We start from the raw sequence: 16,739 nt of genomic DNA, 5'->3' as shown, positions 1-16,739 counted from the left end.
AGTAGCCATTCCTGCGCTGAATTTAGAGTTTGCTCCAGCCAAGTGCCCTGTAGATAGCATCACTCTTTAAGGCTGGGCCCTGGGAGCACCCACACAAATACCACTATGATAACATGTGATTTCCACTGGAGGAAACAATCCAGGTGGAACACAAGGAAAATGTTTACAGTATCAGAATTTGCTGCACAAATTGTAAATTTTTTCAAATTGCTCCTGAGCACAATAACTCCATATACTTAACAGGCAGGGATGCTCTAATATCTCACCCTAGTGAGCTTGGGTCATGTATAAGCCCAACGCAGTGAATGCTAGCAGGCCATTTCATTGTGGCTGAACCCAAACCTGCCATTGTCTAATATCCACATTTTCTAGATGGGGATAAGTCCGAGTGGACGTCTGGATAATTGATTTTCCCTTTCTCAGTGCAAGGGAGCTGAACTTGACTGAAGCAACACAAGTGCTGTCTCATCTGAGCATCTTTCTCAGTGCAGGATTAGAAAGGACGTTAGGTTCTGGTTTTCCATGACTCAGTTTCAAAAATATGTAATGCATTTCCAACTGTATGGGGTGCCTTACTGTAATCTCAAGAATTAACATACTCAACACACAGAAAGCAGAAAGCTACACAACGTAGTCAGAGTAATTTTAAATCACTGTATATAAAGACAATTTTCACTTCAGATTTCAGAAGCTGATGCTCATTGAGCTATAGAAACTGCAACAGTCTTTCTTTAGAGAGGACGACAAAGGAGAAAAGCATCGTGACATACCACAGCTGCAGCATTAGAAGCTCTGCAGACAGCATTTTCAGACTAAATAATAAAAGGTAGTACATGGCACAAGCTGTACTTATATTTCAAAGCAAAGTTTTAAGAAAAATTGAACTTTGACAGATAATTACTGAGTATGTTATACACAAAACAAAACTCTCAAATAAGTTTTATGAAATGAATTTCAAGTCTCTAAGTATGTCCATTTCACCAACAATGATTTAAAAATCACAAGGAGATAGCAAGAATTGCAGATGCTGGAAAGTCAGAGTCGATACACTGTGAAGCTGGAGGAACACAGCAGGTCAGGCAGCATCAAAGGAACAGGAAAGTTGAAGTTTCAGTCTTGATAAGGGGTCCCGGCCCAAAACGTCGACTCTCCTGCTCGTCTGATGCTGCCTGGCCCGTTGTGGTTCCCCCAGCTCCACAATGTATCGATTAAGAATCACAAGATTTGAATTTGAATGGTGTTAGCACTAAAAATTATTTGAATTACCACTTGACTGAGCAACTAAGCAAGTAAAATTAATTAGTAGGAGATGCAAGTTAGACCATATTTGGAGAAGTGTACCCAAATATCAGCACCTGATCATAGAAAATTTATTAGACCCAAAGAAAAGGTGCAACACAGATTTTTTAAAAAGTAATACCATTGGTGTGGACAAATTCATGATGAATAACTTGAAAACTATGCACTATTCACAACAGAAATATAGTTGGGGAAAAATAATGGAAGTGAAAAAATTAAGGAGTGAAAGCTAATTTTCACCAATCAATAGTTTGATAACAAAAAATAAAAATGAAAGGGGCTTCAGTATGGCATCTGTATGTACGACCACGGAAGTCAAACATATCAAAAATTGGCCTGTGAATTACATGCCATATATGCAAGATGAACATTTTGCAAATCATGGACTCTACAGTGGAAACTTTCAAAGCTGACACAATATAAAAATGAACACTGATTTTTGCACTGGGCTGCAGAGTTTCAAATTTAACACAACATCTATCAATGATGACATTTGTCTTAGCCATTTCCTCTGGAAGGGTAACAAAACATTTCACTGTTCAGCTTCAATGAAGGATAATGAACATTCATATAGAAACACAAGTCCTTGGATTAACCTAAGACAATCCAGACATTCAATGCACAGCAATTGCTGGTAAAATTACCCTGGGTTTCAAATTGAGAGTCATGGTGATAAGTGAATGTTGACAGGTGAATGGTTTTGTTTTGAAGAAGAGACAGAGGATCTGAAACCTTAAGTCTGCATTCTCCCCACAGATGCTACCAAATCTGAATTTTTTCAGCAATTTCTGTGTGGTTTTTGATTTCCAGCATCTGCAATTCTTTGTCTTTTTGAACGGTTTTGTCATTTTGTCAGGTCCCTCTTCGATGTCCTCATTAATCCCAGTTCAGGTACAACATGGGGTTAGATCCAGAAAAACATCCCCATTAAACAATGGCAGAACAGAGTCAACAGAGGGTTACCGAGTAAAGCTTCCTTTATACTGTCCCCATTAAACAGCCTCAAGGTTAGTACGGCACAGGATTACATACAGAGCAAAACGCTCTCTGCAGTGACTTATCAACCACTCCAGCTTAGGTACAAAGCAGTTCAGATACTCAGATAAGCTCCCTCTACACTCCAACAATGTGTCACGTCCCAAACCTCTCAAGCCTACTGCAGTCGTATAACATTTCTCGCTCAAGAATAAAGACTCCTGAATAATGCTCAGTTTTGTGCCATGAGTCCATGTATGCCAGGAACTAGCGATGTCCGTAAATTAGTCTCATTGCACCTCTGGTCCTCATTTCAGTTCAAGGTCAGAACCTAATTCCATTCATTTCAGGTTACATTTTCTTAATTATTAACAGAATAGTTGGATAAACTCCTAAAAAGAACAGTGAACAATCATTGGTTGTGGTTCATGTGGGAACTATTAACGTAGCATGGAGGACTTGCAGCAACAGTTTGAGGAGTTAGGGAGTAGGTTTAAATATAGGACCTCCAAGGTAGTAATTTCAGAAATGTTATCTGTGCCACGAGCTTCACCATTTAGGCAAAGCAGAATATGGAGGTCAATGCATGACTTGAGGGATGGTGGAGAAGGGCCTAGATTTCTGGGACACTGGGATCAATTTTTGAAAATAAAGTTGTTCAGAAGATAGGGTTCCATTTCTGCTCTGGTGAAGCCTAATTCCTGGTTGTCAGAGCAAATTGTGTGGTGGGGGTGGATTTAAACATGTAAGGCACGAAGGAAGGTTGGCAATGGACCTAGTTTTGGAAGTACCAAGAGGACAAAGGACAGAAGATGGGGAATGTGGAAAAAGAAGTGAGGGGAGGCTTGAGTGTTTTGCAGCAACAAAGAAATGGTCACCTTCCAATGGGCAAGGAAGAGATAAGGACAGCATTGTATGTATGCAAATGCACCGAGTATCATGAATAAAACTGGGGAACTGGAAGCAGAAATTGCTTGGGAGGATATGGCATAGTAGCAACGATAGATATGTAGCTCAAGCCAGAAAGGATTGGATACTTCATATCCTGGATTATAAAACTTTCAATGGAAACAGAATGGGTAAAAAGGGAGGAGGTGCAATGGACTTGGTCAAAGAAAGTATCACTGGCCTTGAATGAGATGTAGTTCCTGAGTTCAAATCTATATGATTGGAGGCAAATTGTGCAGCCATTGACAGAAATTTTCCAGCCCTGTCTGAACACAGGGTTAGTCCTGAAGGGGAGAAGAATTGCAAATGTGACACTGTTATTGAAGAAAGGTGTAAAGGATAACCCAGGAAACTACGAATCTGTCCGTTTGACATCAATAGTGGGAAAACTGATAACAACCATAATACAAAATTAGGTAAACATAAGCATAGAGAAAATAATTTAATATTAGACATGGCTTTGTCAAGGGCAGGTCACGTCTGACTAATTTGATCAAATTTTTTGATGAGGTGACACAGGTAGTGGGTGAAAGTAGTGCTGTGGATATAACATATCTGGGCTTTCAGAAAGCATTTGATACAGTATCACAAATGGTTACCAAATTAGAAATATTTGGGATTGAAGTTGGGATTGAAGCATGGATTAGAAGTTGGATATAAGATAGAAAACAGAGCGTATTTATAGATAAACATTTTTCAGATTGTTGATGAGTTGAAAGTAGTGTTCTCCAGGGATCAGTGTTGGGACCCTGCTTTTCTGATTTATATAAACAATTTGGAGATGGCTGTTGAGGGAGAAATCTCTAAATTGCAGATGATACAAAGCTAGAGAGAATAGTGAATTGTGGGAATGATACTGAGCAACTTCAGAGGGACAAGTTTTCCTGGAAGACAAAGTTCAATACAGAGAAATGTGAGGCAATGCATTTTGATAGAACAAACACAGAGACACAATACAGGCTCAATGGTATAACTTCAAAGGGAGTAGAGGAGCAGAACGACCTGAGGATTCTCATGTATGATTTTCTGAAGGTGGCCAGGCAAGGTAAAATAGTTGTTAAGACGACGTATAGGATCGTTGGGTTTATAAACAGAGACTTAGAGTATAAAGCAATGAAGTAATGTTATACCTCTATAAATCATTGGCCAAACCACATTTAGAGTAGTGTATTCAATTCAGGCACCTTACTTATGGAAGGATGTTAAAGCCCTGGAGAGAGTGCAAAGGAGATTTACTCAAATGATACCAAGAATAAGGGATTTCAATATAAGGGAGATTAGAGAAAGTGGACTTAATTCTCCTTGGGGCAGAGAAGATTCAGAGGTGACCTTATTGAGATGTTCAAAATTATGAATAATTTTGACAGGGTAAAGAAAAACATTCTATTTACACCAGTCAGTATGTCAGTATCTAGGGATCACAATTTCAGGATTATCAGCAAGAGCTAGGAATGAGATGAAGTGAAATGTCTTTACTCAGACAGTTAGCATTTGGAATGCACTGCCTGAGAGTGTGGTAGAGGCAGATTCCACATTAGGTTTCAAAAGAGAGCTGGACATACATTTGGAAGTGAAGATGTCAGATGGCTATAGAGATAGGGCTGAAGAGCAGGACTAGCTGGATAGCTCTTTCAGGAACCAGTACAGACACGATCAAATGGCCCTAATCTGAACTGTTAAATTCTATAATTCGAATTCAGAGTTCAACCTTTGTCACAAGTATTTCCAGTTCCTACATTCTAAAATTCTCACAATTAAGAAAGGTACATTTCAGATGTTGCAATGTTGAATACTATCAATTCATAGTAAGGAGCTGAGTTAAGTGACTGAACCTTTTGTTTCTTGTGCTTCTGGATTTAAAAAGAAACTTAAAAACAGGGGAAAATAAGGAATCAAAAGCCAGTTTGTTGGCAAGGCTCCTGAGGGACACATGATCCAGCTAAATTAGGCTATCAATGAGGTTACTGAGTGATAAATCTCCTGGGCAAGCCAATTAAATTACAAGCTTCTTTGACGACATTCAGTCTGACTTGAGACAGCCTATCAGTGTATCATTCGAGTGATAAACTTTCTAGCCAAGCCAGTTCATCACCATATCTCCTGAATGACACTCCCTCTGGCCAAATCCATTCCAGTGAACTTCCTCAGTAACGCACTTTCAGGAAGATTCAGTGACATGAAGATATTTCCATCAGCCTTTCCTTGATGCCTGATGCCTTGTGATGTTTACCACTTTTAAAAGAGATCTCTTTTTCAAAAGCACTCAACCCCAATCAGATTTCCAAATTGCTTCTCCTTAAAATGGTAACACAGTTTATTAGGTTTGTTCCATTCAAACAGAATTTGAAAATGAGCATGATAGAAAACAGAAGTGCATTAAATGGGGCAGTATTTCAAGTAACAGGTATCTGACATAAAGTTTGAGTACATTATTCAACTGTATACAAACTTGGGCAGAATGTAAAAGCTCAAAGTTTTTCCAGAGTAGAACAAAGATTTTGTCTGGTAACTTGACTGAAATACGTAGTGTCTGGCTTCTGGCTTAAGCCTCAATCTGTTTCAATTCTGAATGAACAGCTGAGCACAGATCGGACCGTATCATAGATCCAACTGTAACTAGCAGCTTCAATCCAACTTGACTCCTATTGCAAGCATGACACAAGGCAAACCCATCAACAGCCCAACCAAATGCAATTTCACTTGGGTATGTGCTCAAACAAATTAACTTACAGTTCACAAATTGGCTGAAATGAATATGGAGTTAAGCATTAAAAAAAAAGCAAAAAAAAAATTGCTTGTATATCGTATATTTTAATCACTTATCCCAGACTGGTTTCGAAGTTTAACTCCTCCTGACCAACCCTGTAATAGGATGTAATGCTCTCTAGATAACATGACAACAACTGAACAAAGTTGGTCTTTGTTTTCCAAGATGTATAGCCATATGGAGAGTGGCAGAGGTTTGCAACTTTCTTCCACAAATGGCAGTTGATGCTAAATCAGTTGTTAATTTTAAATCTGAGGTAGGTACATTTTTGTTAAACAAATGTATTAAGGGATATGGGCCAAAGGCAGATATTTGGAGTTAGGCCACAGATCAGCGAAGATCTCACTGAATGGAGGAAGAGGCTCAAAGGGCTGAATGGTCTACTTCTGTTCCATGTGCTTAATATCTGCATTCACACTTCTGATGTAGAAATCAGTCCAGTGATCATTTTCTTCCCCACTTGGAAAACAAACTGCTGATGGAGCACCCATTAATCCTGAAACAAAAAACAGAAATTCCTTGAGATACTCAGCAGGTCTGGTATCATCTTTGGAAAGAAAGCAGAATTAATGTTTTAAGTCCGGTGACCTTTCTACAAGACTATTAATTTTGGTTCCCTTAGTTATAGGAAAAAACCTTCAGTCATCTACCCCAACAAATCATAAACTGTAATGAGTCTTCCTGATGCTAGGTAAAGTCACCTTCCAGCAAAGCACAATGAAACAAAGGCCAGCATTGTGATTTGAACTGAGTCAGTCAATCCCAAGTACAACAGTATCATGAGCAGTAAATGTGTTCTCAAAACCACTGTACTTTCAGCCAAAGCTTGGCTGTAATATGGTTCCATATGAATAAAAAGTGAAGACAAGACTGCGCTCTTGTGAATGACATCCACAGTCAAATGTTCTGCTGATAATACTGTCACTATACACACATTCATGGCACAGAGAGGCTTTGTTTGGGCAAGGTACAAGAGAACAGATTGCAGCAACAAAAATACATCTCTAGAGTGAGTCAATGCTCAGTTTCAGTCTAAGACCCTCAGTCTTGGTCATTTTGCTATACCAAGTCAATATAAAACATGTTCCTCACTATGTCACAGAGATCTGCTCTTTGGAGGGATGGTTTGGACTTGTTGGGTTGAATGGCCTGTTTCCACACTGTAAGGTTTCTATGATGTTCCATTAACACCAACATGCGACACAACAAGATGTTTGAAAAAAAAGACAAATTCAATGAATAAATGTCAAGGGAACGGTGGAGGCTTTGCCATCCTATTTCTACAAGTTTTGCTGACGCAATGCAAAGTTATCAAAACAGTAGTCAACTATGATTCATCTATTTATGGCGTATGACAATGCTGCTTACATGGACAAAATCCATCTAAATTGGAACGAGTGCAATGTCATTGGTAATTTGGAGCGGCAATGAACACACACCTGTTTGCCAAAGGGCTTGGCTCAACAAAAGGCAGGGCTGAGCTTCCTGAGGGAGTCTCATATTACAGAGGATGGCTGCTTTTTTTTTACAGATGGTTGAACAAAGCAGGAAGCTAACAGGAACTAAATTGACCATCTTTTGACCATTTCTGATGAAGAATCTAGGCCTGAAACGTCAGCTCTCCTGCTCCTATGATGCTGCTTGGTCTGCTGTGTTCATCCAGCTCCACACCTTGTTGTCTCATCTTACATGGCAGCTCGGCACTGAATTGTCAGACTTGGCCTTTGGCTCATTCATCCAGCAATGCCTGGAAGTAGGGAGTTCTGCTGGAGAACTGGCCAATAGTCATCCCTCAATAAAATCTGATCACTTGCCCTTAAATACATTTGATGTCCTTGTTCATTTGCTGTGTGAAAGATTTTACTGTGTGCATCTGTGCTTGCATGTAATAGATAGCTAGTGTTCGGAAAATCAAAGAACCACTGCACTGTGCAATGCAGATGAAGACCATTTGACCCACTACGCTGTTGCAGATTCTTTGGCAAAGCTTTCCAATTAATCTTAAGTCTTTGCTCGCACGTCCCGCACATCCCCAAGTAATTTTGAATAGCCCAGGGATATGATAAGAAGCCACATAGGTATCCTTATTAAATTGTCATTGATCTAAACTGGGAAATAACAGTATCTTATACTGGGAATCTCCCATGTTTAGACATCATGATTATAATATTATTTAAAACTGGTCAGAAACAATCACTACTTACTATGACAAACATTCTTACTGAATGCTTTAGGTAGAAATGATCAGGTATATGCTGTGACAGAAAACATGGTGATAAGATGGCTGCTGTGCAACAATTCTACACGGTCTGTTGGGGAATACTCAAAAGCAACATTATAATTGCCTCTGTGTCACTTTACATTCAACTGCTTTTATCTGGATAGGTTATTGCAAATCATTTAACATTGCCAAAGAAAAATGCGCTTCTGCAATACCAGCACCCAGAGTCTTCCATACTGCTCAAATGTCCCTTTTTTAAAGCAATTATTACTGGTAGAAATTCTAGGAAAGGCAACGTAAGTTGAGTTTATTCCAAAGTGTTCTAATTATGAACAGTACAACGAACAGTTATAGCACATGATCCAGTCTACTACTAACACAGATTGGACCTTTACCATGTTCTTCTTTCCTAAAGTAAAGAAATGATTTATTTAATTGTTGATTTAATTCTCCAGAGGTTACTTTTGTCAATGCATTTTCTGAAGATACTGAAAATTTTTACAGAACATAATCCATATGATGTGTAAACAGGCCCTTTGGCCCAACACACTGACCCTGCAAGAGCACCCCACCCAGACCCATCTCCTATAACCCACCTAATCTACACATTCCTGACCACTTGGGGCAGTTTAGCACGGCCAATCCACCTAGCCTGCATATCTTTGGACTATGGGAGGAAACCAGCGCACCTGGAGAAAACCCACAGAGACACAGGGTAATGTTTTGATTGTTGAATATTCAGAACTGGTGTAGCTGTAAAAATTCAGGCTCCTTGGCATGACTTTGCTCACAATGGAGGCTTGGGGGTCTGAGTCATTTACTACTTGATGACACCAAATAAGCCTCCAAGAACAGACAGACTACATGGTATTTTTTCAATTTGAGATTTAGGCTACATGTGACCATCTGATCAGGTCACAGGTCAGATATCTATGGCAGCCTGCAACGCACAAATTGGTTGCTGCATTTCTTACATCACTATAATAAATATATTTCAATAGCTACTTCGCTGGCTGCAAAGTACTTGGAAACTACCTGTGATAACGAAAAGCCAAGTAGTTATTTCTTTGCTACTGGTAGGGCAACAGTCCAGCACAGTCCAAAACTCCCATTATGTTCAGATGATACTATGTACACAACTGTAGAAATACTCTACAGCTAACGTCGACATATGTATAAACATGCAATTTTATAATACAAATTCTAATTACCCTCTGTCAACAATCTTCTGAAGTTACAATTTCTTCCCCAATTTCCATTTTTCCTGTTCTTCCCCAAAGGCTGTGCTGGATTTCCACAGTGCCAGCAACACTCACAGGAATCTTGCTTAATCTTTGATTGTGTACACAAATTCTGGACAATCCAGCTCTCACCAGTCATCCATACCACTCACAAGATCAAAACAGGATACAGAGTACTAAACAGGATACTGTAGTAATTCTGACTACTCCCTCATCCAGGGACAGTGACTCTGAATATAATTCCACGACAGCCAACCAGCATCAGATCAGCTAATCCAACGCAGAATTGACTGAGGAATCTTTCAATCTGTACAATTTACCTGGCAACTCTACTTACAAGTTAAGTAATTATAAACAGAACAAAAATCCACACCAAAATTCAGTAAATCTGTGTCTGATTAATGATAATGACTTGAGAAGTTTTGATTTGATGATGTATTCGCTATATAGCAGCATGTTAAGCACCCTGCGTTAATTAATCCATCCAGCTTCTTATTGAACATCCTGGTTAGAAGAACTGAATCTTAGTTTCTGTTCCATGGCCATGTCTATGCCTAAACTTAAATTAAATTAAACCAAAGCAGTTTTTAATGGATGAAAATTTCAGTTCTAAAACTATCAGAGCTCCTTTACTAATGTCAATATATCTGTCTGATTATTGATATCTTTGACATTTGATACATTATGTAATAGTAGTTGGCACCCAGTTCAAGGGAGTTGTAGGTGTTCTTATCGTAAACCAATAGACACCCAAGTTTCCGAAACACCCAGTCTTATTTCAAAAACATCTCCAGACACTTATATAAATACAAACATACATAACAGGAGTTGTAAAAACTTAAGCGGCATCTTGAGACTGTGCAGCAATTCACGAAGGCCACGGTTAATCTGAATGACTCCACATTCTCCCCTATCCTTTCTAACCCTTCACACATTTGCTTATCAAGATCTGTTTACCTTTGTGTGAAAGAATATTCAGAGATTCTGCTTCCACTGCCTTTTGAGGCAGAGAGTTCCAAAGATTCATGCCCCTGATAGAAAATTCATCATTCTTCACCTCTCTGAAATGGGAGGCCTCAGTCCTAAACACACTCATAAGAGGAAACAGCCAATCTACATACATCATGTCAAGACACCTCAGCATCTTCCATGCTTCAATCAAGGTGCCTCTTATTCTTCTGAACTCCAGTAGATACAAGCTTAGCCTGCCTGACCTTTCCTCATAAGACAACCCATCGACTCCAGGTATTAATCTAGTAAGGTATAGAGCCCAATACCATACAAGAGATGGAGTCTCATCAAGCCTCATGTAACTGATGCGTAATCTATTTATTTTAGTATTTGATTCCGCTCACAATAAATGATAATATTCTGTTACTTTTTTCAAGCATTTTTTGTATCTAGACTGCAACCCTTTCAGAATCATTCACAAGGACAACCACAGCCTTACACATCTCATAGCTCTACAGCCTCTCACTCTTTAGATAATGTTTACTTTTCATTTAGTGCTAACAATTTCACATTTTCCCACATTCTCCTCCCTTTGTGAGATCCTTGGCTCACTCACTCAACCTATCCATATCCTTTGCAGTCTCAGCAAATTTAGCAACCAAATCTTCAGTCCGTTCATCTAAGTCATTTATGGAAATTGTAAAAGATTCAGGCACTGATCTCCGTGGAATGCCAGTCATTTGATCTAGCCAACCAGAAAGTGATACATCTACATTTACTCTCTGTTTCCTGTTAGCTAGGCAATCTTCTAACCATGCAGATAAGTTACCCTGACATCATGAACTTTATTTTTCACAATAATCCTTGAAAAGGCAACTTATCAAATGCCTTCTGGAAATCTAAGTTCAACATATCCACAGGTTCCCCTTTATCTACAGGTCAGTCCTTTTTCAAAAGAACTTCAATAAATTAGTTAAACATGATTTCCCTTTCACAACTTTGCTTGGTTATCTTGAATGGTGCTAAGTGCCCTGATATATTGCCTTTAATAACCTCTTCTAACACCTTCGCTCTGACTGATGTTAACAATTCATGTCTTTTCTGCTTCCTGTCCCCTACATTTCCATGAAAGCTCTGCTTTCATGCCTTTACAATTTCCTCTATTTAAGTTTAAAATACTAGTTATGACCAACATTTCCCTTCTCAACTGAATGTAAGATTTATATTATGATCATTGCCTTCCAGGGTCACCTTCACTATGAAGTAATTAATTATTCCTGTCTTGTTGCACAATACCACACCTATTACAGACTACGCTCTGGACAGCTCCTGAATATGCTGTTATAAGAAACTACTATAAAACCATGCTATTCTATCTCTTCATCTAGGCCATCTTTGCCCATCTGATTTCTCCAGTCCAGATTTATATTAAAATTCCCCATGATTATCGCCACACTTTCATTTGAGACAAATTCTTATTATTTTTTTCATTATACTCAATTCTACCATGTAGTCAGACTGCATTTGGAATATTGTGAGCAGTTTTGGGCTCCATATCTGAGGTTGTGCTGTCCTTGCAGGGCGTCCAGAGGAGGTTTCTAACCACGATCCCGGGGATGAAAGAAGTCATATGAGCAGTAGTAAAGGACTCTGGGTCTGAACTCAATGAATTTTAGAAGGATGAGGAGGAATCTCATCGCAACTTACAAAATACTGAGAGGCCTGGATAGATGGATATGGAAAAAAAATGTTTCCAATAGGCTAGAGCCCAAAAACACTATTTTAGAGTGAAGGGATAACTCTTTAAAACTGAGATGGGGAGAAATTTCTTCAGCCAGAAAGTTATGAATCTGTGGAACTCAGTGCACAGGCCAAGTCATTGAGTGTATTTAAGAAATAAATTGATAGGTTCTTGATTAGTAAGGGGATCAAGTGTTACAGGGAGAAGGCAGAAGGAATGGGACTGAGAAACATATCAGCTATGATCGAATGGCTGAACAGACTAGATTGGCTGAATGGCCTAAACCTGCTACTTTTTCTTATGGTCTTATGGTTACTGTTGGACAGCCTGCAAACTACTCTCAAGTGATTCTTACCTTCGTTACTTTTCATCTCTACCCAAACTACTTTTACATCCCCACTTCCTGAACTGGCAGGCAATGGCCTAGTGGCATTATCAGTGGACTGGTAATCCAGCCACCCAGATAATGTTCTGGGTACATAGGTTCTAATCCCACTGTGGCAGATGGTGGAATTTGAATTCAATAAATATCTAGAATTAAGAATTTAGTGATGACTGTGAATCAATTGTTGATTGTCAGGAAAAGCCCATCTGGTTCACTAATGTCCTTTAGGGAAGGAAACTGCCATCCTTAGCTGATCTGGCCTACATGTGATTCCAGACCCACAGCAATGTGGCTGACTCTTAACTGCCCTTGGGGCAATTAGGGATGGGCAATAAATCTGGTCCCAGGATGAGGCATTTCACTCTCTCACATCCCAGATGTCCTCATTCTTCAAGGGCCGCAACCTCCCCCCGACAGTGGTCGAGAACACCCTCGGCCGTGTATCCCGCATTTCCCGCATCTCATCCCTCACACCCCGCCTTCGCAATAACCGCCACAAGAGAACCCCCTCGTCCTCACATACCACCCCACCAACCTCCAGATACAACGCAACATCCTCCGACACTTCCGCCATCTACAATCCGATCCCATCACAAAGAGATTTTTCCAACCCCACCCTTGTCTGCCTTCCAGACAGACCACTCTCTCCAGGACTCCCTTGTCAGCTCCGCACTCCCCTCCAACCCCACCACACCCGGTACTTTCCTCTGCAACCGCAGGAAGTGCTACACCATCCCCCACATCACCTCCCTCACCCCCATCCCAGGCCACAAGATGATTTTCCACATCAAGATGTTCACCTGCACATCCGCCAATGTGGTATACTGCATCCGCTGCACACAGTGTGGCTCCCTCTACATTGGGGAAACCAAGCGGAGGCTTGGGACTGCTTTGCAGAACACCTACGCGCGGTTTGCAATGAACAACTGCACCTCCCAGTCGCGAACCATTTTAACACCCCCTCCCATTCCTTAGACAACATGTCCATCCTCGGCCTCCTGCAGCGCCATAATGATGCCACCCGAAGGTTGCAGCAACAGCAACTTATATTCCGCTTGGGAACCCTGCAGCCCAATGGTATCAATGTGGATTTCACCAGCTTCAAAATCTCCACTCCACCCTCTGCATCCTAAAACCAGCCCAGCTCGTCCCCGCCAGCCTAACCTGTTCTTCCCCTCACCTATCCCCTCCTCCCACCTCAAGCCACATCTCCATTTCCTACCTACTAACCTCATCCTGCCTCCTTGACCTGTCCGTCCTCCTGGACTGACCTATCCCCTCCCTGCCTCCCCACCTATACTCTCCTCTCCACCTATCTTCTCCTCTATCCATCTTCGGTCTGCCTCCCCCTCTCTCCCTATTTATTCCAGTTCCCTCTCTCCATCCCCCTCTCTGATGAAGGGTCTAGGCCCGAAACGTCAGCTTTTGTGCTCCTAAGATGCTGCTTGGCCTGGTGTGTTCATCTAGCCCCACACTTTGTTATCTTGGATTCTCCAGCATCTGCAGTTCCCATTATCTCTGGCCTGTGTGCTTCATGCTTTTTATCTTCCTGACTTTCATAGAAGCTTTGCTTTTATGCCTTGCTAATCACTGTCTCCTGGAATAGTGTCAGGTAACTTTCTCCCTCCCTAATGTATCACAGAGCACATAGAGTCGTACAGCACGGACACAGATCCTATGGTCCAACCATTCCATGCCAAACATAATCCCAAACTAAACTAAGTCCTACCTGCCTGCTCCTGGCCCATACCCCTCCAAACCTTTCCTATTCATGTAATCATCCAAGTGTCTTTTAAACGTTGTGATTGTACCCACATCCACCACTTCCTCAGGAAGTTCATTCCACATGTGAACCACCTTCCATGTAATGTGCACCTCATGTCTTCTTTAAATCTCTCTCCTCTCAGTTTAACTGTATCTATTTTTAAAAACAATGGTTGTTATTTTGCAAATAAACATAAGTCATTTCAGCATATTTGTTACAATTTAGGATTGAGATAAGGTGAAATTTCTTCATCCAGAGATTAGTGAGCCTGTGGAATTCGCTACCACAGAAAGCAGTCAAAGCCAAAACACTCTGGGATTTCAAGAAGGAACTGAATATAGCACTTGGGGCTAAAGGAATCAAAAGGCATATAGGAAAAGCAGGAGCAAGCTTTTGAGTTAGATGATCAGCCATTGTCATTATGTACGGCAGATCAGGTTCAAAGGGCTGAATGGCCTACTTCTATTATTTTCTACTCTTCTCTACATTTCGATGATGTTGCTGGAGACTTATTTAACTTCTGCAGTGCATCTTAAAATGGTGCCCATTGCTGGCAGTAGTAGGTGAAGTGCCGATTATAGGGATTTGCACTTCTCCTTACCTCCATCTCACCCAACCAGCAAGGTTTCTCTCCAGGGTAAAGCCTCAAAATAATTTGTGCTTACATGGTACAGATAACTTCATTTATTCCATTGCTTTAAAATATATAGTCACTCACATTAACCAGAAGAAATGAGTACAATCCATGAACTCACTGCAAATTAAATTGGATGAGTTGTCGTGATTTCATTACATAGAGTTGTTATGGACACTGACAGCCTCCTTTTGTGCCGGAGTATCATATAATTCCTACAGCGTAGAAGCAGGCCATTCAGTCCAGTGACTCCACAGCACCCCTCCAAACAGCATCCCACCCAGACCGACCCACCTACTTTATCCCTGTAACCCTGCATTTCCCATGTCCAAATCACCTAGCCTGCACATCTTTGGTCTGTGGTAGCAAACAGGAGCACCTGGAGGAAAGCCTGTTGGAGCCGGGAGGGATGAAATGGGCGGTGACCAGAAGTTTAGACCAGGAGTTACGTGCCAGACAAACATAATCGGCGAGATGATCAACTAGTCTACATGTGGAGTTCTGTAATTTCAAATAACCTTCCCATCCATCTCCCGACTCCCTTTCCAGCCCCACCTCCTCCCTTCCATCTCACTTACCAGGACTCCCTTCCAGCTACCAACCAGATTAATCGCTCCCATCGATCAACCACATCGTACCTACTACTGGTATTCACCTATCACCACCATTCCACAACCCCCCACTTTATCTGCAGCTCCCCCTAACCTCCATCCAGGTCTGAAGAAGGGTAATAGTGAAACGTTGACTTCTTCTTTTCTCAAGATGCTGTCTGGCTTGCTGTTCTTCCAGCCTCCTGCCTGTCTACCCTGGATTCCAGCAACTGCAGTTTTTATTTGTCTCTAGCCATTTACCGTAGGCCCAACATACAATACCATCGATGTATAGCCAGTCCTTTCTAATCATAATTCCCAGCTTCTTCGTTGTTCAGTCCCATTCATTCTCATTTGTCTCTTTAGGAAATCCTGTTGGCACCTGAGATTCTGATCCTATCCTACCCCAACACAAATAGTTTGTGAGCTGCCTGCCAACTGTTTTCAAAGGATCATAGCACGTCCAATAATAGGCGAAGTATAGTTTCTACATACATGAAATAAGAAAAGAAATCATCCAGCCTAAAGATAACCAGCCAGACATTGTGAAACTCAGCATACTAACATTAGGAATGTAAACAAACTGAGTAATCCATTCCTGTACCAAAGGACCATGTCCTGGCATGCTGCATAACTGCATTTTAGTTTGTCTGCAGAGAAACAAGTTATCTGAATGGTTTAACTTCATCACAAGAAGTAGAATCTAATTTTCAACAGGTATTCAATGCTCACATAGTAGCACAAATTAAATTTGAGCATTGTACATTTTTCATGGATGAATGTATATAATTCAAAAACTTCTAACCTGTCATCTGGTATCTATCTACAGTGCGAATCATTCACTGCCTACACAGCAAGATCTCACATAACTGCACATATGATCCAAAGCATAGCAACAAGCAGTTACACAGGACCTAGCATGGAATGCAACGGAATGGTTAATGGGACGGTGAACAGGGAGCAAAGGGATAACAAGGTGTGGAGCTGGATGAACACAGCAGGCCAAGCAGCATCAAAGGAGCAGGAAAGCTGACATTTCGGGCCAAGAGGGGAAAGGGGTTCTGAAATAAATAGGGAGAGAGAGGGAGGCGGATAGAAGATGGATAAAGGAGAAGATAGGTGGAGACGAGGCAGATAGGTCAAAGAGACGGGGCTTGAGTCAGTAAAGGTTAGGGAGGAGATAGATCAGTCCAGGGAGGGCGGACAGGTCAAGGGGGCAGGA

The 16,739-nt window shown here is 40.9% G+C and overlaps 1 protein-coding gene across 4 annotated transcripts in view; it reads right to left on the bottom strand.

Annotated features, from left to right (window-relative positions):
* Window positions 1-16,739, bottom strand: part of LOC125449431 (spectrin beta chain, non-erythrocytic 1-like) — a 289,686-nt gene that overhangs the window by 86,163 nt on the left and 186,784 nt on the right. The window contains exon 1 of one of the 4 annotated variants that reach the window (XM_048525212.2): window positions 9,422-9,600. The exons of the other annotated variants lie outside the window; for them this stretch is intronic. Coding sequence (XP_048381169.1) covers window positions 9,422-9,590 — 169 coding nt within the window. The 5' untranslated portion in view covers window positions 9,591-9,600. Of the gene's footprint in view, window positions 1-9,421; window positions 9,601-16,739 lie in introns of those variants that run through there. 4 annotated transcript variants of the gene reach the window in all.

This window comes from Stegostoma tigrinum, chromosome 42, assembly GCF_030684315.1.
Source record: "Stegostoma tigrinum isolate sSteTig4 chromosome 42, sSteTig4.hap1, whole genome shotgun sequence".
Classification (NCBI taxonomy): domain Eukaryota; kingdom Metazoa; phylum Chordata; class Chondrichthyes; order Orectolobiformes; family Stegostomatidae; genus Stegostoma; species Stegostoma tigrinum.
The sequence above is the reverse complement of the archived record's forward strand: the minus strand, read 5'-3'. Positions and strand labels throughout refer to the sequence as shown.